The following is a 24,617-nucleotide window of genomic DNA, read 5'->3' as shown; positions in this document are numbered from 1 at the left end:
AAAACATTATTTAACGAGATAATACCTCATTTTGGAGTACCAGCGGCAATTTCTTCCAACCGAGGTTCACACTTTAGTGCAAAATTCTCACAAGAAATTAGCAAAAAATTAGAATTTGATTGGCAAATACATGTTCCATACAGGCCTCAGGCCAATGGGCAAGTAGAAAAGATGAACCATCTGATTAAACAACAGATTAGTAAAATATGTCAGGAATCGAATTTATATTGGTACTAAGCTTTACCACTGGCTCTATTGAGAATTCGAACTAAACCTCGGTCGAAAGAAGAGGTTAGCCCATTTGAAATTTTATATGGAAGACCATATCAGTCCCAGTTTAAAGGAAAAAGTCTTCAGGAATTGGGAGAAGGCTATCTCAGACAGTTTCTGATCAATCTGGGAAAACAGTTGGAGGAGATAAATAAGAGAATAGTAGGGACAAGAGCAAGAGGTTTGGATTATCCGATTCACCCTTTCAGATCTGGAGACTGGGTTTATGGTAAGAATTTTTCAGGAGATCCTCTACAGGAGAAGGGGAGCGAACTGTACCAGAGATTACTGACCACCTTTACAGCAGTGAAGATAAAGGAACAACCTGCTTGAATACATCACTCAAGAATAAAGAAAGCACCAGAGCCAGAGAAGACCTGTCAGATCGAACCTTCAGGACGCTTACGTATAAAATTGCATCACTCATAATTTGGACCCATGTGATAACTGGTGCACAAGCTTGGGACCAGAACTTATACCTGAAGTTAGTGCAGAATGTTAAGGTTTTTAATCATAGTGACTATTGGGTGTGTGCACAGTTGCCTAAATCAGGAGAAAGCCTGGATCTCCCATTAATTGGAGTTCCAACTCCTAACACTAGCAATCTGTATTCAAGGGAAAGGTTAAAATTTGGAATAGTTAATCCTAATCCAGGTAATAAATATTACACCTGCGCACAAAGATGTATTACGCCAGGAACCAGGGTAGGAGATCATGCTTGTTCAAATGCCACAGGTGTAGGTCATCATTTAAATTGCAATAATACTATTAATATAGATGGTATTGTATTTCGGTGATGGCCCATTCCTAAAGGGAAAGGATGATATTGGTTATGTGGAGAAAACGCTTATAAGACTCTGCCCCACAACTGGAAGGCAGCATGCACCTTAGGTGCTGTAATACCCAATTTTACTATTATCGACAGGTATCCTTCCGGGACCTGGATTAGAAGTTTTGCTAAACGGATTAAGAGAGGGTTTAACACTACTATTGAATGGCACACTTCATTTCATAGTTTTGTAAGAGGGCTAATTCCATCTTTGGGAGTAAGTGAATTAGAGAAAGCAATTGTAAATATCTCAGCAACCATAGAGGAAATGGAAAGTAAAAACATTGATATAATACAGGCAGAACAATAAGAGATAACTAGCCTATCTAAGGTGGTATTACAAAACTGAATGGCTCTAGACACGCTATTGGCATCACAAGGAGGGGTTTGTTCCATAATCAATGAAAGTTGCTGTTCCTATAGAGACCAAAGTGGCAGAATTGAAACAGATCTGGAGAAAATTTGGAAACAAACTAAGGTATTTCATGAAATGGCCATGGATGACACCTCCTGGGGTTTTGAAGAAATATGGAAAAAGTTAACTTCATGGTTACCTAATCTCTCCTGGTTGAGGCAACTGGTTTCAGGAATATTGGTGTTAATTATTTTAATATTGATTACTTGTGGTATGATATAATGTTCCCTCTGGTGTTGTAAATGATCTATGATAAATTATGAAGACTGGAAAAGGAATGAAATTAAGCACCAAGTAGTAACGGGAAATTATTTCAAAAAGACTTTCGCTGGTAATGGTAATATATAAAATGTTGCAAAAGAATTTGCAAAAGGACAGAAAAAGGGGGGATTTGAGACAAGGGGGGCACAAAATCACAAAATGGCATATATAAACCTTTAGAATCAGTTTTAAGTAATGTTAAGTTTGATGGCTTTGTAACAGTAGCAATGGAAAATTACTGAGGTGCGTGATACATAGAAAAAAAATAGAGTACAACTAGAGAACACACTGAGAATTCTTGTACAAGATAAATCATTATAGTTGACATAGTTTTAAGAAAAACAGTCTAAAAGAACAGGACACAGGGATAAGGAGTATCTGGGAATGGCAGGTGTCCAGGACGGGCTACAGTTAAACTAACTGATAAGTAGGAGGATAGGAAGATTATTATGTCTCTGGTGCTAACAAACCAATTAAACTGGTATGAGCATCTACTGCGTGTGCTTCAAAGGCTGCCAGAAGTGAAGATTGTTGGATGAAGTAAACGACCCTCAGAGACCACCACCACAATTTTGTACGCATGCAGGGAACTTTCTGGAAAATTATGTAATCCATACGTAGCCTCATGAATATGTATGTATGCCCAGTGGCTATATAAGGACGGCTTGTGTAGCAACAAGGGAGACACATGTTAGGAGGAGCTATCCCCCGTGTCTCCCAATAAAGAATACCTGCTTGTCAACTTGAAAACTTTGTTGGCAAGTTTGTTCCTGGAGTTTTCTCCAAATCAGGAGGGATGGCTACTGCTTGAAGCACAGTTTGGGGGCTCCCCTGCCCTCTGCCTCACCACCCCATGGACCTTTTCCCTGTCCCAGGGCTGGTCCTTGTGCTGTCAGGGAGAATTAAGCTTGGCTCTGCTTCCTGACAGTGATAACTGTGCCCAGGGCAGTGCTGTTCATCACATGGCTCATCCTCAAAGCCACCGGACTTCTCCAAAGCCCCCCAGTCCCCACGTGGGCAGAGCCTGGCTTGGCACTGTGTGACATCCCCATGGGCTGCAGGGAGGTGCTAGGGATGGGGCAAGGGGAAATGATGAAGGCAGTTGCTGGGGATGGAATGTGATAACTTTGCTGGTTCTCAGTCCTTTGCTCTCGCCAGAGGTCTTTGGCATGGCTTTGGACCCTGTGCCAAGGAGGACACTGTGGCAGCTACATGATGCCTTTGGGAGAGTCCTCACCTCGGTTTGACTCTCCTTCATACGAGAGCCAGCATTGCTCCATCCCTCCTGCTGACTCACTGCCGAAGCCTCAACCCTGCTGGGGGCTTCCTGGTGACATCAGCCCCTCCTCAGACAATCCAGCACTGCACTGGGTGGGTGATGGGGATGTGTGCTGCGCCTGGGGGTCAGCCCGAGCTGGAGGGCTGGGTGACAGCTCCTCAGCACACCCACCGTAACAATCCCAGCCCATGGTGGTGGCATTGCAGGGGGGCCCTCACAGAAGGACCCGCTTGCTGCAATGCTGTCCAGCTTCCCACATCTGGGTGTGCTTGGAAGCCTGATGAAAGCTTTCAGCCTCTGGCCTCAGGGGCCTTTCCTGCCCTGCCAGGAGAGGCTTTGTTGTGCTCCTTAACCCCTGGCTTCATCCCCAGATGAGGAGTAGCCAGAAGCAGAGAAGGCTGAGAAGTTGGCGAAAGGAGCTGCTCTGAAACGGGCTTCAGGTTCTACCACCTGAAGAAACTGGAGGGGCTGGGGCAGTACCAGAGCCAAGAGACACAGAGGAACAGCTCCATCCAGTCCTAGCTGAAGGTGGGTGCTCAGCTCACCCCAGGGACACCTGTGGAATCCCCAAGCAGGGATCCCAGCCAGCATTCCCTCTTGCATTGAATCATCTCTGTGTCCACTTCTGGCAAAATCTCATCCTAAAATGTATCTCCCGTGTCTCTACCCATCCTTAAAGCAAACCACCAAGGGTATTCAGCACATTCCACCATCCCATCCGAGCACCAAAATTTCCCCTTCCCCATGGCCGGGAGGAGGCAAAGAGCTCCAGCCTGCCCCTGCCTGCAGATCCCCACAGGAGAAGCACCATCTTCACACATCCATAAGGGCTGGCCCTGCTCCCCATGCTCCCTGTTTGGGGCAATCCATTTTGCATAACCCAAGGAACAATTAACCTCAGGACCCAATCACTCTGAGCACCCTGACCTTCTCCTGATGATTTTGGAGGTAGTTTCTCCTACTTGGTGTGGCATATCGCAGACGGACTCCAGCTCTGGTGAAACCTGAAGACCTTTATTTCGCATCTCGCATCCCTTTTATAGTCAATTAACCAAAGACTTTCTGAGCCTCATGCTCTGCCAGGGAGGAGGAGAGGCTGGGAGGAAGCAGAGACAGGACACCTGACCCAAACTGACCAAAGAGGTATTCCATACCACAGCACGTCATGCCCAGGATGTAACAGAGAGTTACCCAGAAGGGCTGGGACAGCAGGGTTGGACGAGGTATCGGTCGGTGCTCGGCTGGGGGGAGTGGGGCGAGTTATTGGCCAGCTGGTGTTGAGGTGTTGTATTCTTTCCTCTTGTTATTTCCTTTATCATTATTATTATTATTGGTGGTAGTAGTAGTGATTTGTGTTATACAGATACAGGGTTAATAAAATGTACAAGAGAACAATACAGGGGATTGTATAAGAGAGTTAGAAGAATCCCTTGCTTAAACAAAAGTATTGTCTGTTGTAAACACCTATCATGCTTACTAAGCAGAACAAGGCACAGACTACTGATAAGGGGAGGAGACAGAGGCCTGATTCTACTGATAAGCAACTATTGACAAGGAAATGCGAATGTCTGGGTCTATTGATAAGGGGGAGAAGCTGATGATTTATGGCTGAGACACCGACTAAGCCCTAAAGCCATGCGCGAAGATTAAAAGGTGAAAAGTTTAAGAAGAGGAAGACTCATTTACTTCATCTTGAAGACCCCTGCCCACAGGAGGAAGACTTATTTACTTCATCTTGAGACCCCTGCCCATGACCAGAGGGGGCACTGCGCAGGTGCAAAGGACCTTCTAGCTCATTATAATACGAAGTGGGGACAGATACTAAATATGTATAGGCGTATCAGTAATCTAATGCCTTAAGGGAATAAATGTAAAGGAAAAACGACCCTGGATGTGCATACTTTGGAGGAGCTATCCCCATGCACCTCAGCGCTGAATAAAGCATACCTACTTTACAACTTTAACGAGTTGTGGAGTCAATCCACGTATCAATACCTTAGTTACTACACTGTTCTTATCTCAACCCCTGGGAGTTGCATTCTTTTCAATTCTCCTTGTTATAAAAATTTGCCACAGGCGTGAATTTGTCTGATTAATTTTATTTACAATTGATTAGTATTGAGAGGCAATAAGCAAGCAGCGCTGGGTGCGCCGAGGAGTCTCCGCTCCACCAACGAAGCACGAATCTTCTCAAAGATTCTGTCCTTTTATATTCTTTTGTATCCTGTATACGTGTCCTTTCACATCCTGTATATGTGTCCTTTTCATGGTATGGTCTGAGTCTGCGCCAGTCTGTTGCTAGGGGGTCTTGATCTGCCTCCTTGAAGATTGCTGGATCGAAGGTCTCGAGTCTTCCTGTTCTGTGACCTTTACACAATAAGTGCTAAGCTTGCACAAGCCTTGTTTACATTACCGGATATCTGCGGTTAGCATAAGGCTTAGTTTCAGCATATCTATATGTCCTTGTTTGGACATAATGTGCTTGTGGTTACAATCTTGCGTAAGCATGTATTAGTTGGTTAGTTTAAAGTTTATCTCTGTTAATATAGTTTAATGCAAAAATTAATTCAATAGTTTTCTAAGTTACTGACACGAATCACACCCATATCCCTCACAATTCCCCCATTTGTCTTTTTGCAACTTATTGATTCGTGTTTTGTTTTCTAATTTGATAACTGCTTTTCGGGCTGCTGACAAAACTGGTATTGTCTCTGTCTTTAATATCATTAAGGAATGAGTTTTCCCGTCATATGCAGTCTCTGGGTCTAATGGTACAGCTGTGAATTGCATATTTTGTACAATTGTATGTATTAATTTGGTAAAGCATGGAATTATACAGGGGATTATCAATAAGCCTCCAAATATTCCTAATATTACTATACCTATTTTTGTAATCCAATCTCCATTGAAAAATTGTCCCCAAGATCCTAATCCTCCAAAATTGACTCCATTCCAGGTTTGCACCGGAACATGGGCTACCTTCTTCATTTCTCTTATTAGTTCGCTTACAGCTTTACCTTCATCATCTATTTCTAAACAACAGTTACTAAGATTAAATTTTCCACAGACTCCTCCTTCTTGAGCTAATAGATAATCAAGAGCTAAACGATTTTGATATATAGCGGTCCTCATTTTAGTATTTTGTTTTGCAATTAATCCTAATGCGTCTCCTGTTTTGTTTACTACTATTTCTACTACAGCTTGTAATCTTCTAATCCTATTCAACATATATATAGGAGTCCTGTATCCCCAGGACCCATCTTCGGCCCAAGTTGCCGGGTCATAATAAGAGATTATTTGTTCAGGTGGCCATTCATTATCTTTCCAGTTACCAATTTATAGCTGTCTTTTATATCGCTTTTTTCTTAATTCATCAGTTTCTGTATATAACTGGACCCCTAAGCGTTCTCCTCGGCTAATAGGTAATAAAAAGAAACTAGGTCTGATCGTTCCTAATATACATGATCCTGTCCAATTTTCGGGTAAAAATGCAAAGGCTATTTTACCACAGATCCAATAGTGTCCATCTGGAATGGGCCAACCATTTGGTATGTTAGTTCCATTAGTCCAGTTTTTGAATTGGTTATTTATTTCTATAGGATTTCCCCATCTTTCCCAGTCTTTCTTCGTTCTGTTCCATATATAACCTCCTTCACAAAGTAAATTCCCTACCGGTTTTCCACCATTTTCTAAATTTTGCCAGCAACTTTTTCCGATTATACTCCTGGGAAAGGTGTTGATAACGCTGATGTTCTCAGTTGCTGCTCAAATGTTTGGTCTGACCAAGGACTTTCTGAGCCTCATGCTCTGCCAGGGTGGAGGGGAAGCTGGGAGGAAGCAGAGACAGGACACCTGACCTAAACTAGCCAAAGAGGTATTCCATACCACAGCACGTCATGCCCAGGGAGGTAACCGAGAGTTACTCGGAAGCGCTGGGACTGCAGGGTTGGACGACGTATCAGTCTGTGGTTGGCTGTGGGGAGTGGGGCGAGTTATCTGTTGGCTGGTTCTGAGGTGTTGTATTCTCTTCCCTTGTTATTTCCTTTAGCATTATTATTATTGGTGATAGCAGTAGTGATATGTGTTATAGCTTAGTTACTAAACTGTTCTTATCTCAACCCGTGGGAATTGCATTCTTTTTGATTTTCCTCTCCGTTCCTCCAGGAGCAGGGGGAGGGCAAGAAGGGGGGGAGTGAGTGGACGAGTTGTGTGGATCGGTTTATCCACGGCAGTTCTTTTTGGCACCCAACGTGGGGCCCAACCACGACAACACTTACCAAAGGCCACCTGGTTGGTCAACACCAGAGGATCTGCCAACAGAGCTGGCCCAGCCCAGTCAGAACTTTTACATATTGTAGAGGAGGACAAAGTTCCTGTGGTGCACAGAAAGAATTTGCTGGGGAAGAAAGTCTGGGTTATTCTTGCTTCAGGTAAAGGCAAACCCACTCGTGGGATTGCTTTTGCTCAGGGACCTGGATATACCTGTTGGGTAATGCAGGAAGATGGGGAAGTCTGATGTATACCTCAAGGTGATTTGATTTTAGGGGAAAACAGCCAATGAACTTAATTGTATGCTGTTCCCTGCTGTGTAATACTTTTATAGCCCATCAACTAGGTGTCTTCAGGTCACCAGCGACTGGCCCTGACTTCCCTCCAACCATAATCCCAACAGAGAATGAACTTTGATAGAACCAGACAAGTTCTGCAGTGAAGGAACGATCAGCATCAGCAGGCAATGATCCAACACTGCACACAGCCTTTCCTGCCCTGAAAGACTGTTACAAGGGATGGAACTTAACATCATGGAACGAATGGACTCGACAGCATTACAGGGATTAGTCCATGCACTAAGAAATGATTTTCATTTTTTTTTCTCTCTGTCTGTGTGTGTATGTGGATGTATATATATGTAAGAGAGATGGCATATCGAAAATGTGGGATCTGAGCATGATGTGAATGGTATGGAATAAGGGGTGGATACTGTCCTGGGTTTAGCAGTGGCAGTCAGTTTTTCTCCTTCGCAGCTGGTGCAGCGTTGTGTTTTGACTTCCAGCCTGGGAACAGAGCTGATAACACCAATTGTTTTTAATTGTTGTTAAGTAATGTTTATTCTGGCTAAGGACTTTGAGAGCCTCATGCTGTGCCACGGATGAGGGGAGGCCGGGAGGAAGCAGAGACAGGACACCTGACCCAAACTAGCCAAAGGGGTATTCCACGCCACAGCACATCATGCCCAGTATAGAAAATGGGGGGATTTAACTGGAAGGCCCAGATCGCTGCTCTGGTTGGGCTGGGTATCGGTTGACAGGTGGTGAGCAGTTGTGCATCACTTGGGTTTATTGCTTCCTTTATCTTTTCCCCTTTTAGTTTTATATTCTCTCCCCTTATTATCATTTCCCTTATCATTATTATTATTGGTGGTAGCAGTAGTGGTTTTGTGTTACACCTTAGTTACTGGACTGTTCTTAACCCGTGGGAGTTACATTCTTTGAATTCTCCTCACCATCCCTCTGGGAGCAGGGGGAGGAAGAAGGGAGGGAGTAAGCGAGTGGCTGCACGGTTCTGAGTTGCCAGCTGGGCTTAAATCACAACACACAGTTAGGTATTCTGCCCATTCTTGTTCTAAATAAACTAGGACTTATAGCTCCCGCCATTTCGATTAGTGTGATGAACTTAACAGCCTCGTTTCTGACATCTTCCCACTCTTTTCAGTGGAACACAAAAAAAAAAAGAGCAGTATTTAACTCCCAAAGATGGGTTTAAGATGCCATGGGAAATATGCCAGGCTCCTTTAAACCTCTGGCTCACTTTATTTTCACATAAAATTGATTCAGAAAGTGGGCTGCCTATTACTCCATCTCCTGCCAATACCTGGCTACAGTCAGACATGCCTGCAATTTACAGGCACAGATTTAATTACACTGGAAAATTAAAGCATCCATTTCCCTGCCTCTAGAAGAACAGAAAGCATCTGGGCAAAAGATACAGGCTACTGGCTGATGCATATTTGCTTTCCAAGCAGTAAAACATCTACAGCTTTCCAAAACAACCACTCATGTCACGCACCATATCTGTAACAGCCTCCAAGTATGTAATTTGTGGTGGGATAACAAGTAAAATGCTGCAGGCTTGTACACTGGCACTTTCAAAACATATAGTCTAATGTTTTCTCTGTGGCATGTGTGCTACCTTTGTGCATACAACCTACAAGCATCCAGTGGCCTAGTTGCAATGAAGACATCAAATTTTTCAAGATAATTCAGTTCTGGCACAAGGACCAGAGGACATCAAATGAAGTTACCTCAGGGAATGCTTCTCTGTTCACTCTCCCTATTCTGCCCACGGCTATACTGAGTTTGGTCAAAGGCTCTCCTCAAGCACTTTATTTTTGAGGAAAGGCCATCATCTGTTCACTCATTCTTCAAATGGAAGCCAGCCCATACCATTGATTACACTGCCCTTCCTTGTGTGCTTTTCAATCCTGTATTTTTTCCAGAGGAAGCAGAACTGTACTTCATAGCACAACAAGGACACCTGCAACACTAACTCCTAACATGAGCTGGCTTTTAATCATGAGTATCAAGATGATAGTTGGAAGTGCTTAACCTCAAATTGTTTCTTCTGAAGAGCAAGAAGGACCTTCAGGGCCCACCATCATTTACAGAAAAGTCAAACTGCCCCCATCTTCCCATGGGATCACTTCAAGTTTGTCCACACCAAACACCAGCCAATTTATCACACGGTCTCTCACTACTTCTTCAGCTTTGTTTTTAACCTCAGCAGCTCAGTGTCATAAAATCATAGAACAGTTAAGGTTGGAAAGGACCTTAAGATCATCTAGTTCCAACTCCCCTGCCATGGGCAGGGACACCTTGCGCTAAACCGTGTATCATCAGCATAATTTATTGGGTGTCAAATCTGTATCCTACCACTTGCTTCTAAGACTCCAGAATTACCACATTTTACAATAATGGGTAGAACCTGTCCTGGAATCACAGAATCCCAGACTGGTTTGGGTTGGAAGGGACCTTAAAGCTCTTCCAGTTCCAACCCCCTGCCATGGACAGGGACACCTTCCACAAGAGCAGGTTGCTCCAAGCCCCGTCCAACCTGGCCTTAAACACTGCCAGGGATGGGGCAGCCACAGCTTCTATAGGCGATACTAAACTTAATTTAAAAAAATCTGCAAAAATTAAAAATAGCATAAATAAAAATAAAAATATTGAATGACAGTCACAAAATTCAATGTCAGATGGATCTTCAGCCTCAAAAACAAACAAACAAAAAAACACACACTCTAAAGCAGTATAAAAATAACTGCCAGGGATCATGTTACTCACTAGTTCCTCAAGTAATGGGGATTAAAGAGATGCACATAGGAAAATACTAGCTAAATGAGTAGAGGCAAATAAAAAAACTAAGAAAAGGGAACACCTTCTCCATGTGTTTTTTAAATTAATTATGTAACTCATTATCATAGAATGTTAGAGAGATTAACGATAAAAGCAGATCCCCGAAGGAAAAAAGCAAATTCAGAATCAATGGCCTCACTGACCTTCTAGGACCTCAAGGCACAGGGCAACAGAACTAGGGAAGCAAAACGAAAAAGAGAATTTTCACACAAAAAGTAAACCCAAACAGAACCCCACCAACATTGCATCTTCAAAATAACTGGAAGGAGAACAGAAAAATTAATGGCCAAGATGAACACAATGGAGTGAGCCAAAAAGAAACAAACCTGAGCTTATACAAGGGATATAGAAACCACTGAACCTAGAGGCTCACATCCAGGCCAGGCCAAGCAAAGCCAGCATTCACCTCCTGCTAGAATGAGAAACTATGAGGAGATGCACACACTTGAAATGCCTCCCGCTCTGCACCAAACATCCGGGAACCAGCTTTCTCACATGAGAAACATCTTTCCATAGAATCGCACACTGGTTTGTGTTGAAAGGAACCTTAAAGCTCATCCAGTTCCAACCCCCTGCCATGGGCAGGGAAACCTTCCACTAGACCAGACTGCTCAAGCCCAGATTTGCCACCATTGGTTATACAGTAACCAGGACTTTGCCTTTCAGCTTGGCTGGCAAAGCATGTCTGCATTAGGACAACCTGAGAGCACCCTTAAAACTCTCCAAATGGTTAACAAATCATACTAAACAAAACATCAAAGGCTGCCTGTCGTGGTTTAAACTGATCCACACAGCTCGTCTACTCACCCCTCACCCCCCCCCCCCCCCCCCCGACACTCCCCGCTCCCGCAGGGATAGGGAGGAGAATCGAGAGAATGTAACTCCCACGGGTTGAGGTAAGAACAGTTTAGTAACTAAGGTATAACACAAATCACTACTGCTACCACCAATGATAATATTGATAAGAGAAAATAACAAGATAATACGATACCACCGCCGAACGAGTTCAACCCCCCTGAAGAGAGACCGTGCCCTTCCGGGTAACTCCCAGTTACCTCCCTGGGCATGACGTGCTGTGGTATGGAATACCTCTTTGGCTAGCTTGGGTCAGGTGTCCTGTCTCTGCTTCCTCCCGGCCTCCCCTTGTCCCCAGCAGAGCACGAGACTCACAAAGTCCTTGGCCAGAATAAACATTACTTAACAACAATTAAAAACAATCAGTGTTATCAGCTCTCTGCCCAGGCTGGAAGTCAAAACACAGAGCATGCATCAGTTACTAAGAAGGAGCAAAACGGCTCCTGGTAAACCCAGGACACTGCCAAAAACAGCTGAAGCTTGGAGTTGAAGGAAGCAGCTAGTAGAATACTTTTGGCAAGAAATGAATAAAGTACAGCAGTCTGCAAAGGAAGCTACACAGTGCAGAAAATGACAAATTTGGGGGTTTATAACTTTTCACTTTTGTGCAACATTTGCACACCCACAGACTTTCTGAGAAGGGCTCATGGAAAGAAATAATAAGACTCACAAAGGTGTCAAATGTGAACTCTCCCTGGTGGCCACCTGTCAAGGTTTAAGCCCAGCCAGTAACTCAGAACCACGCAGCCACTCACTCACGCCCTGCGCCTTCCCCCGCCCAACTCCCAGAGGAATCGAAAGGAGAATCAAAAGAATACAAATCCCACAGATGGGATAACAGTACAGTAACTAAGGTATAATACTGTCCTGGATTCAGCAGTAGCAGCCATTTTTCTCCTTCTTAGTAGCTGGTGCAGTGCTGTGTTTCTGACTTTCAGCCTAGGAACAGTGCTGATAACACTGATGTTTTCAGTTGTTGCTCAGTAATGTTTACTCTGACCAAGGATTTTCTGAGTCTCATGCTCTGCCAGGGAGGAGGGGAAGATGGGAGAAAGCAGAGACAGGACACCTGACCCAAACTAGCCAAAAAGGTATTCCATACCACAGCACGTCAGACCCAGTAAAGAAACTGGGGGCAGTTACCCGGAAGGGCTAGATAGCTGCTCAGGTTGGGCTGGGTATCGGCCGGTGGTTGGTGAGCAGTTGTATTCTCTTCCCTTGTTATTTCCATTATCATTATTATTATGGGTGGCAGCAGTAGTGGCTTTGTGTTATACCTTAGTTACTAGACTGTTTTTATCTCAGCCCGGGGGAGTTACATTCTTTCAATTCTCCTCTCCAACCCTCTAGGAGTGGGGGGGGGAGTGAGCAAGCAGCTGCGTGGCTCTGGGTTGCCAGCTGGGCTTAAAACATGACAGTTCTTTGTGGCATCCAACGTGGGGATGTTTTAGTTTTAGTGTTTACCGGCTGGGGACCTTGGGCTAAGGTTTTTGTTTCACTGTACTTTATGGTAATGACTTCTAATACAATAGACTCATTGCTTATGAAACTGATCTGTCTTGTGTTCCCAGTGTGGTCATCACCTCTATACTTTGGGAGGTATATAGTGGAAGTGTTGAGCAATTACACATCTTTCGTTTCCTCCTCAGGTGGTCAACATATGAAAGAGACATTCCCTTACGTTCCCAGCTCCCACCAGACTATTTACAGCATCATTTGAGAGTTCTGAACGTTTTGAATGGCCTTTAGATACCCGTGAGACATGCCTGCTGATTGTGATGGGGATCACCATGTTGCCACACATACAGAGTGTGTTTTACCCATGACCATTTTGTCTGATCTCGAAAGTTAAGCAGAGTCGCCTTTGGGTCTTGTCTAGGGTTAGACGACAATATAAAAGGATCAAGAGGTTTTCCCCAAGGCTGGACAGTCATGAGTGGCAGGGTGTGTGGGATAGTATGGGCAAGTATCTAGGCCAGTGGGCCCCTCCAGTGCTTTGGAACTTCACCACTAAACAAGTGCAAAATCTGGAAGAATTAGTAAAACACTTAAATGAGGTGTGTTGTCACTCTGGTCATACCAGAGAGGGACAAATCATGGCAATATGCTGGGGCTTGGCCTATGCTTACAGAGCCCTGTTCAACACTGTCCAGCACCTTCAAAGGGAAAAAAAAGTCTCTGGACCTGATGGCAAAGCAAAAGACAATACAGCTACTCCAACTCCAAGCACAGCAGCTACACAAACACCAGCGACAACTACAGCAACTACTCAAACTCCGACAGCAACAGATAGGGCAACTACTCCAGCTCCAAGCACAGCACCTAGACCAGCCCCAGTGACAACTACAGCAGATACACAAACCCCCACAGCAACAAACAGTGCAGCTGCTGGTGCTACTCAAACAACAAGCACAGTGGCTGCACCAACCCTGACAACAAATACTGCTGCCACTCCAATCACAGTGATAATCCCTGCAAGTAAACCACAAGACCAATTTGTGCCAATATCATTTGCCCCTGTATGCAAGGATAAAAGTAAACAAGAGGCACAAAGAGCAACCTGTACACTGAAGAAAGATAAAGAATCAATGCACTTACTACCCAGGCCAGCATCTGATCAGAAGTTATTATTACTTGAATCAGAGGAAGAAGAAGAAGAGGTGACTTCTTGACCCCAGACCTCAACCAAGCTACGGAATATGTGAAAAAAATTTTACCCATCAACCAGGGGAGCACAACTGGTGGCTCAGATACTGGGACAATGGGACCGACAGTCATAAACTAGAAGGTAGGGAAGCCAAGCAGCTGGGATCCCTTGCTAAGAAAGGGGGAATTGACAAAGCAATTGCAAAGGAGAATCGGTTCCTCAGCCATAGGAGGCGGCTCTTGGCAGCTGTAAAAGAAAGGTTTCCATACAAGGATGATGTTCTTAGTCATTTGGACAAGTGGACTAAGCTAGAGAAAAGCATCCAATCTCTGAGGGAATCAGCCATTGCAGAGATGGTCTGCAGCAGACAGAATGCCAGGAATGCACCTCTAGATCCACATGAAGTCAAATGTACACAACCCATTTTCCAGAAATTTAAACGGAATGCACCATCATCATATGGAGGCTGAAATCAGCCTGACTGGGAGGAAGTGGCAAAAGCACCCCATTGTGACTGGTCCAGAAGCTCCATGCACCCTTGGCAGACACTACATCAGGAGAGAGTACTTCAAAAACCCAAAAGGGTACTGATAGGCTTTTGGTATTGCTGCTTTGGAGACTGAGGAAATTAAGCAGCTGTCCACCCTTCCTGGTCTCTCAGAGGATCCTTCTGTTGTGGGGTTGCTGAAGGTCGAACAGCAACAAGTGCCAATCGCGACCACAACAGTGCACAAGCGGCAATATCGCACCAACCGAGACTCCCTGATTCCTATCCATCAGCTGATCTGCAGACTAGAGAGCCAAGGATTGATCAGTAGGACCCACTCACCCTTTAATAGCCCCATATGGTGTCCTGGTTTTGAGCAGCAGCAGTCATTTTTCTCCTTCTTAGGAGCTAGTGCAGTGCTGTGTTTTGATCTTTTGGCCTTGGAGCAGTGCTGATAACGCCGATGTTTTCAGTTGCTGCTCGAATGTTTGGTGTGGCCAAGGACTTTCTGAGCCTCATGCTCTGCCAGGGAGGAGGGGAGGCTGGGAGGGAGCAGAGACAGGACACCTGACCCAAACTGACCAAAGAGGTATTCCATACCACAGCACGTCATGCCCAGGATGTAACTTGGAGTGAGCCGGAAGGGGTAGAGGGACTGCAGGGTTGGAGGAGGTATCGGTCGGTGCTCGGCTGGGGGGAGTGGGGCGAGTTATCGGTCGGCTGGTGCTGAGGTGTTGTATTCTTTCCTCTTGTTATTTCCTTTAGCATTATTATTATTGGTGGTAGCAGTAGTGATTTGTGTTATACCTTAGTTACTAAACTGTTCTTATCTCAACCCGTGGGAGTTGCATTCTTTTCGATTCTTCTCTCCGTCCCTCCAGGAGCAGGGGGAGGGCAAGAAGGGGGGGAGTGAGTGGACGAGGTTTGTGGTTGGGTTTAAACCACGACAGTTCTTTTTGGCGCCCAACGTGGGGCACGAAGGGTTGAGATAACGACGGAGATGATCAGATTAATAGTCGTCACAGTGCTGATTTATTGGCTCTCAAAGTTGTTTCTCTTGCTCTCAGAGCTTCAGAATGTAGTACATTACCTAGAGCCGGTATTCCCTGTGGTAGTGTTTATCAAGTGTGGGGCTTGGGCTAAGGTTTTTGTTTCACTGTACTTTATGGCAATGGCTTGTAATACGGGTGGGCTCCAAGAGCAGGGAGGGATGGACGTGGCCGTGGACTTGTACCCGGCCGTCCCGCTGCTCTTCACCGCCCTGGCCCTTGTCCTCGCCTCCGTCTTTGTGAAGCTGCGGGGAGCCGAGGGGGAGCGGCCCCGGGAGCCGGCGGCGGCCGAAGCGGCCCGGGAGAGCGGCCCCGGGGACCAGGCGGCGGCGGGAGCGGGGCCCGAGGCCGGGAGGAAGGCGGCTGCTGGGCAGCGGGAGGAGGCGGCGAAGGAGCCGAGCCCCGCGGAGGAGCCGAGCCCCGCGGCCGAGCCCAGCCCCGCGGAGGAGCCGAGCCTCGTGGCGGCCGAGAGCGTCCCCCGGCAGCCGCCCGCAGAGCCCCCGGAGGATGCAGGAGTGCACACAGCATTTCCCAGCACGGCAGAGGAGGAAGAGCTGCACCCAGGAAGAGAGAAGCTGGTGGTGGGAGAGCCGGCAGGCACAGCAGCTGCACCAGCCCCAGGGACAAGCACAGCAGCATCGTTTGAGAGTTCTGAAGGGTTTGAATGGCCTTTGGGTACCCTCGAGACCTGCCTGCTGATTGTGATGGGGATCAGCATGGTGGCACACACACAGAGTGTGTTCTACCCACGGCCATTTTGTCTGATCTCAGAAGTTAAGCAGAGTCAGGTTTGCTTCTTGTCTGGGGTTAGACAACAATATGGGAGGACCAAGAGATCTTCCCCAAGGCTGAACAGCCGTGAGTGGCAGGGTGTGTGGGACAGTATGAGCGAGTACCTGGTCCACTGGGCCCCTCCAGTGCTTTGGAAGCATTGGAGATGGAAGGCAGCTGTATGGAGTCCCCAGCAACAAGCTGCAGAAACTGCTGAAGGGGACAGTGAATTATTTTGAACCTGGTGGGCCCATGGCACTTCAGGCCATCAGGGCAGAGATGCGACACAGAGATGGACTCATGATCGAGGGGTGGACTTAGCAATGGACACTATTGCCCAGGTTATTCACTAGTGTGAACACTGCACACAGCCTCTCCTGCTCTGAGAGACCGTAACAAGAGATGGAACCTGACATCATGGACCAGATGGACTCAGCAGCTTTATAGGTCCATGCACTAAGAAATGATGTTTTTCTCTGTGTATATGTAGATGTATATATATATGTAAGAGTGATGGCATATTGAAGATGTGGGATCTGAGCATGACGTGAATGGTATGGAATAAGGGGTGGATAATGTCCTGGTTTTGAGCAGCAGCAGTCATTTTTCTCCTTCTTAGGAGCTAGTGCAGTGCTGTGTTTTGATCTTTTGGCCTTGGAGCAGTGCTGATAACGCCGATGTTTTCAGTTGCTGCTCGAATGTTTGGTGTGGCCAAGGACTTTCTGAGCCTCATGCTCTGCCAGGGAGGAGGGGAGGCTGGGAGGGAGCAGAGACAGGACACCTGACCCAAACTGACCAAAGAGGTATTCCATACCACAGCGCGTCATGCCCAGGATGTAACTTGGAGTGAGCCGGAAGGGGTAGAGGGACTGCAGGGTTGGAGGAGGTATCGGTCGGTGCTCGGCTGGGGGGAGTGGGGCGAGTTATCGGTCGGCTGGTGCTGAGGTGTTGTATTCTTTCCTCTTGTTATTTCCTTTAGCATTATTATTATTGGTGGTAGCAGTAGTGATTTGTGTTATACCTTAGTTACTAAACTGTTCTTATCTCAACCCGTGGGAGTTGCATTCTTTTCGATTCTTCTCTCCGTCCCTCCAGGAGCAGGGGGAGGGCAAGAAGGGGGGGAGTGAGTGGACGAGGTTTGTGGTTGGGTTTAAACCACGACATATGGACAGCGCAAAAGTCTAACAGAGAGTGGAGACTAACAGTAGACTATCGTGGCCTGAATGAAGTCACACCACCCTTGAGTGCTGCCGTACCAGACATGCTAGAACTTCAATATGAACTGGAGTCAAAGGCAGACAAGTGGGATGCCACAGCTGATATTGCCAATGCATTTTTCTCCGTCCCTTTGGCAGCAAAGTGCAGGCCACAGTTCACTCTTACTTGGAGGGGAGTCCAGTACACTTGGAACCAACTGCCCCAGGGGTGGAAATGCAGCCCTACCATCTGCCATGGACTGATCCAGACTGCACTGGAACAGGGGCAAGCTCCAGAATACCTGACATACATTGATGACATTATCGTGTAGGGCAATACACTGGAAGAAGCCTTTGAAAAAGGGAGGAAAATAATCCAAATCCTGCTGAAAGCTGGTTTTACCATAAAATGGAGAGAGGTCAAGGGACCTCCACAGGAGATAAAATTTTTGATAATAAAATGGCAAGATGTACATCGCCAGATCCCCACAGATGTGATCAACAAGATAACAGCAATGTCTCCACCAACTAATAAGAAAGAAACACAAGCTTTCTTAGGTGCTGTGGGGTTCTGGAGAATGCACATCCTGAATTACAGTTCGATTGTAAGCCCTCTCTATCATGCAACCCAGAAAAAGACTGATTTTAAATGAGGCCCTGAGCAACAACAAGCCTTTGAGCAAATTAAATGAGATAGTTCAATGCAGTAGCCCTTGGACCAGGCCAGCTGAAAAACTGTACTCCACACCGCAGCCGGGAAGAATGGTCCTACCTGGACCCTCTTGTCAGAAAGCTCCAGAGGAGACTCAAGGTTGACCCGTCAGCTTTTGGAGTCAGGGATAGAAAGGATCTGAGGCAGACTGTACTCAAGCTGAAAAAGAGATACTGGCAGCCTATGAAGGAGTTTGAGCTGCTTCAGAAGTGACTGGCACTAAAGCACAGCTCCTCCTGGCACCCCAATTGCCAGTGCTGGGCTGGATGTTCAAAGGCAGGGTCTCCTTCACACATCATGTAACCAGCGCTACATAGAGTAAGTGGGTTGCACTAACTACACAAAGAGCTCGAAGAAGACATCCCAGTAGTCCAGGAATTCTAGAAGTCATCATGGACTGGCCAGAGAGCAGAGGTTTTGGAATGTCACCAGAGGAGGAGGTGATGCATGCTGAAGAGGCCCCACAATATAATACACTGTCAGAAAGTGAAAAGCAATATGCCTTGTTTACTGATGGGTCCTGGAGTATTGAGGGAAAACATCAGAGATGGAAGGCAGCTGTATGGAGTCCCCGACAACAAGCTGCAGAAACTGCTGAAAGAGAGTGTGAATTGAGTCAGTTTACAGAGATGAAAGCGATCCAGTTGGCTTTGAACACTGCTGAACAAGAAAAGTGACCAGTACGTTACCTCTATACTGACTCATGGATGGTGGCAAATGCCCTGTGGGGGTAGTTGCAGCAACAGAAGCAGAGCAACTGGCAACGCAGGTGAGGAAGTCCAATGTGTACCTCAAGGGGATATGATTTTAGGAGAAAACAGCCAATGAACTCAATTACATGCTGTTGTCTCCTATGTAGCACTTTTATAGCCCACCAACAAGATGTCTTCAGGTCATCAGCGACTGACCCTGACTTCCCTCTGACCATCATCCCAACAAAGAATGAACTTTGACGAAACCAGACTGGCTCAGCAGTGACCAGATGAGTTCCACGGTCTCATCAGCAGGCAACAATCCAACAATGCACACCGTCTCTCCTGCTCTGAAAGACTTTTACAAGAGATGGAGCCTGACATCATGGACCGGATGAACTCAGCAGCTTATTAGGGATTGGTCCATGCGCTAAGGAATGAGACCTCATAGCAGCCTTCCAGTACCTGAAGGGGGCCTATAGGGATGCTGGGGAGGGACTCTTCCTCAGGGACTGTAGTGACAGGACAAGGGGTAACAGGTTAAAACAGGGGAAATTTAGTTTAGATATAAGGAGGAAATTCTTTCCTGTTAGGGTGGTGAGGCACTGGAATCGGTTGCCCAGGGAGGTTGTGAGTGCTCCATCCCTGGCAGTGTTCAAGGCCAGGTTGGATGAAGCCTTGGGTGGGATGGTTTAGTGTGAGGTGTCCCTGACCATGGCAGGGGGGTTGAAACTAGATGATCTTGAGGTCCTTTCCAACCCTAACTATTCTATGATTCTACGATTCTATATCTTTGTGCGAGTGCATGTATATATATACATAAGACAAGAGTGATGGTATACTGAAAAATGTGGGATCTGAGCATGACATGAATGGTATGGAATAAGGAGTGGATACTGTCCTGGGCTCAGCAGTAGCAGTCATTTTTCTCCTTAGCAACTGGTGCAGTGCTGTGCTTTTGACTTTCAGCCTGGGAACATTGCTGATAACACCGATGTTTTTAGTTGCTGCTCAGTAATGTTTACTCTGACCAAGGACTTTCTGAATGTCATGCTCTGTCAAGGAGAAGGGGAGGACAGAAGGAAACAGAGACAGGACACTTGACCCAAACTAGCCAAAGAGGTATTCCATATCACAGCACATCATGCTCAATATATAGACTGGGGGCAATTACCCAGAAGGGCTAGATCTCTGCTCCAGTTGGGCTGTGTATCGGTTGGCAGGTAGTGAGCAGTTGTATTCTTTTCCCTTGTCATTTCCTTCATCATTATTATTATTGGTGGCAGCAGTAGTGGTTTTGTGTTATACCTCAGTTACTGGACTGTTCTTACCTCAACCCGTGGGAGTTACATTCTTTCCCTTCCCCTCCCCGTCCCTCCAGGATCGGGGTTAGGAAGAAGAGGGGAGTGAGCATGCGAGTGGCTATGTGTTTCTGGGGTGCCTGCTGGCCTTAAACCACAACAAATACAAAACCACTACTGCTACCACCAAGAATACTAATAAGGGAAATAACAAAGGGAGAAAAAATAAAACTAAAGGGGAAAATAAAACAATAAACACAAGTGATGCCCAACACAATTGCTCACCACCTGCCTACCAACACCCAGCTCGATCCAAGCAGCAATCTGGAACTTCTGGATAATTCCCCCCACTTTATATACTGAGCATGACGCGCTGTGGTATGGAATACCCCTTTGGCTGGTTTGTGTCAGGTGTCCTGTTTCTGATTGCTCCCAGCTTCCTGTGCCCCTTCTCATTGCAGTGCATGCTAGAGTGAGAAGTCCTTGATCAGAGTGAGCATTACTTAGCAACAACTTAAAAAACTGACGTGTTATTAGCACTTTTCTCAGACTAAAGTAAAAAACACAGCACTGCACCAGCTACTAGAAGACAGAAAAATAACTGTTACAGCTGAAATCAGGACCCTATTGTCGTGATTTAAGTCCAGCCAGCAACCCAGAGCCACACAGCCACTGGTTATTCTATACCATTCACATCATGCTCAGGTCCCATATTTTCCAATATACCATTGTGTTCTGTTTTATATACACACACACACGCAAAGAGACAAATATTACTCCTTAGTCCACGGACAATGCCTATCAAGTCTAACAAGTTGATTAATTCCATGTCAGGCTCCATTTCTCATAGCAGACTTTGCAGGAAGGAGAAATGGTGTGTAGTGTTGGATTGGTGCCTGTTGACAACACTGCTGAACTCAACTGGTATCATCAAAAGTCATTCTTTATCTAGGTGATGACTGAAAGGTTAGTCATGGAATCATAGAATAATTAGGGTCGAAAGGACCTTAAGACCATTGACTTCCAACCCCACAGCCATGGGCAAGGACACTTCACATTAAACTATGTCACCCAAGGCTCCATCTAACCCAGCCTTCAACACCGCCAGGGATGGAGCATTCACAACTTCCTTGGGTAACCTATTCCAGTGTCTCACCACCCTCGAAGTAAAGAAATTCTTCCTTACATCCAATCTAAACTTCCTGTGTTTAAGTTTTAACCCATTACCACTTGTCCTATCACTACATTCCCTAATGAAGAGTCCCTCCCCAGCATCCCTATAGGCCCCCATCAGGTACTGGAAGACTGCTATGAGGTCTCCACGCAGCCTTCTCTTCTACAGGCTAAATAGCCCAACATTCTCAGCCTATCTTCATATGGGAGGTGCTCCAGTCCCCTGGTCATCCTTGCGGCCCTCCTCTGGACTTGTTCCAGCAGTTCCATGTCCTTTTTATGTTGAGGACACCAGAACTGCACACAGTACTCCAAGTGAGGTCTCACAAGAGCAGAGGGGCAGGATCACCTCCTTTGACCTGTTGGTCACGCTCCTTTTGATGCAGCCCAGGATACAGTTGGTTTTCCGGTCTGCGAGCGCACACTGCCAGCTCATGTTCATTTTCTCATCAACCAATGCCCCCAAGTCCTTCTGTGCACGACTGCTCTGAATCTCTTCTCTGCCCAGCCTGTAGCAGTGCTTGGGATTGCCCCAACCCAGGTGTAGAACCTTGCACTCAGCTTGGTTGAACTTCATGAGGTTGGCATCAGCCGACCTCACAAGCGTGTCAAGGTCCCTCTGGATGGCATCCCTTCCCTCCAGCGTATCAACCGAACCACACAGCTTGGTGTCATCGGCAAACTTGCTGAGGGCACACTCGATCCCACTGTCCATGTTGCTGACAAAGATGTTGAACAAGACCAGTCCCTACACTGATCCCAGAGGGACACCACTTGCTGCTGTTCTCCAACTGGACATTGAGCCATTGACCACAACTCTTTGCATGTGGCCATCCAGCCATTCTTTATCCACCGAGTGGTCCATCTATCAAATTGATGTCTCTCCAATTTAGAGACAAGGATGTCATGCGGGACAGTATCGAACGCTTTGCACAAGTCCAGGTACATGACGTCAACTGCTCTGCCCCTGTCCATCAGTTCCTTAATCAGTCGATGGTGACCCAAGGACAGTTCCACTGCTGCTGGCTTTTCCCATGATTTTATTCTCCACTGACGATCATGACAGCACATACCGCCTTTTCAAAGCCCAGAGTGGTGGAAACGGGCATCTAGCTGATGGGCTTAAAAAGTGTTATATAGCAGGCAACAGCATATAATTGAGTTCATTGGCTGTTTTCCCCCAAAACTAAGGCCCCTTGAGGTACACACTGGACTTGTCAATCTTCCTGCATTACCCACCAAGTATATCCAGGTACCCGAGTGAAAGTAATTCCACCAGCGGATAGCATGATGGGTAGAGGAGACCCTGCCTTTGAACATCCAGCCCAGCACAGGCAACTGGGGTGCCAGGAGGATCTGTGCTTCAGTGCCAATCACTTCTGAAGCAGCTCGAACCCCTTCATAGGCTGCCAGTACCTCTTTTTTAGTGGAAGTATAGCTGGCTTCAGATCCTCTGTATCCCCAAATCCAAAAGACAAGGGGTTGACCTCAAGTCTCCCATAGAGCTTTCTGCCAGAGGCTCCAGGTAGGACCATTCTCCCCAGCTGCAGTATAAAGAACATTTTTCACATCTTGCCTGGTCTGGACTAGTCCAAGGGCTACTGCATGAACTATAGAATCATTAAATCAACTAGGCTGGAAAAGACCTTTAAGATCATCAAGTCCAACCATTACCCCAGGGCTGCCAAGACCACCACTAAACCATATCACTGAGGACCTCATCTATATGGTTTTTGAACACTTCCAGAGATGGCGATTCACACCCTGTTCCAGTGCTTGACAACCCTGTCAGTGAAGAATTTTTTCCTAATATCCAGTTTAAACTCCCCAGGCAGAACTTGAGGCCATTGCCTCTTGTTTATTTACTTGTTACTTGGGAGAAGAGACTGATCACCACCTTGCTACAACCTCCTTTCAGGTAGTTCATAGAATGGTTAGGGCTGTAAAGGACCTTAAGATCATCTAGTTCAAACCCCCCTGCCATTAACTATCTCTCCATTATTTTGCTCAAAGGCTTGCTGCTGCTCAGGGCCCCATTCGAAATCATTCTTCTTCTGGGTCACGTGATAGAGAGGACTTACAATCAAGCTGTGATTTGAGATGTTCTTTCTCCAGAACCCCATAACACCCAAGAAGACTTGTGTTTCTTTCTTATTAGTTCGTGGAGACATTGCTGTTATCCTGTTGATCACATCTGTGGGTATCTGGTGAAATCCATCTTGCCATTTTTTTCCCAAAACCTGAATCTCCTGTGCAGGTCCCTTGACCTTATTCCATTTTATGGCAAAACTGGCCTTCATAAGGCTTTGGATTATTTTCTTCCCTTTCTCAAGAACTTCTTCTGCTGTTTTGCCCCACACAATAACGTCATCAATGTATTGCGGGTGTTCTGGAGCTTGCCCTTGTTCCAGTGCAGTCTGGTTAAGTCCATGGCAGATGGCAAGGCTGTGTTTCCACCCATGGGGCAGTTGGTTCCAAGTGTACTAGACTCCCCTCCAAGTAAGAGTGAACTGTGGCCTGCACTTTGCTGCCAAAGGGACGGAGAAAAATGCATTGGCAATATCAGCTGTGGCATCCCACTTGTCTGCCTTTGACTCCAGTTCATATTGAAGTTCTAGCATGTCTGGTACGGCAGCACTCAAGGGTGGTGTGACTTCATTCAGGCCACGATAGTCTACTGTTAGTCTCCACTCTCTGTTAGACTTTTGCGCTGTCCATATGGGGCTATTAAAGGGTGAGTGGGTCCTACTGATCAATCCTTGGCTCTCTAGTCTGCAGATCAGCTGATGGATAGGAATCAGGGAGTCTCGGTTGGTGCGATATTGCCGCTTGTGCACTGTTGTGGTCGCGATTGGCACTTGTTGCTGTTCGACCTTCAGCAACCCCACAACAGAAGGATCCTCTGAGAGACCAGGAAGGGTGGACAGCTGCTTAATTTCCTCAGTTGGTGCAATATTGCTGCCGGTGTACTGTTGTGGTCGCGATTGGCACTTCTTGTTCTTCGACCTGTGCACCGGTATCTACTAGAGCCTTATACTGCTGTGGGACTGTTGTGCCAGGCTATCTGACCCACACAATCCAGTTAACCTGAGTGTCCCTCTCCTCCACCTTGCTGGAGGCAGGGCCCCTCTCATAGCAATCCTAATATTCTCTACTTACTTCTTGTAGAAAGGGATTAGAATTCCTTATCATAGGAGTTGGAGTAAAATCAGTTCTTCCAGTCCACCTGGGAAGCTGCTCAAAGACTGAAGCAGCAACTTTCTTGGCA

General features: G+C 46.3%; 1 protein-coding gene across 4 annotated transcripts in view; it reads right to left on the bottom strand.

The window, feature by feature from the left end:
- LOC136004267 (serine/threonine-protein kinase H1-like) overlaps positions 1-24,617 on the bottom strand; it is a 55,433-nt gene that overhangs the window by 15,975 nt on the left and 14,841 nt on the right. The window contains exon 4 of one of the 4 annotated variants that reach the window (XM_065660617.1): positions 5,134-5,421. The exons of the other annotated variants lie outside the window; for them this stretch is intronic. Within the exon in view, the coding sequence (XP_065516689.1) occupies positions 5,353-5,421 (69 nt within the window). The 3' untranslated portion in view covers positions 5,134-5,352. Of the gene's footprint in view, positions 1-5,133; positions 5,422-24,617 lie in introns of those variants that run through there. 4 annotated transcript variants of the gene reach the window in all.

The sequence above is a fragment of the Lathamus discolor genome, chromosome W (assembly GCF_037157495.1).
Source record: "Lathamus discolor isolate bLatDis1 chromosome W, bLatDis1.hap1, whole genome shotgun sequence".
In the NCBI taxonomy this organism is placed as follows: domain Eukaryota; kingdom Metazoa; phylum Chordata; class Aves; order Psittaciformes; family Psittacidae; genus Lathamus; species Lathamus discolor.
Note: the sequence above shows the minus strand (reverse complement) of the source record. Positions and strands in the feature narration are given on the sequence as shown.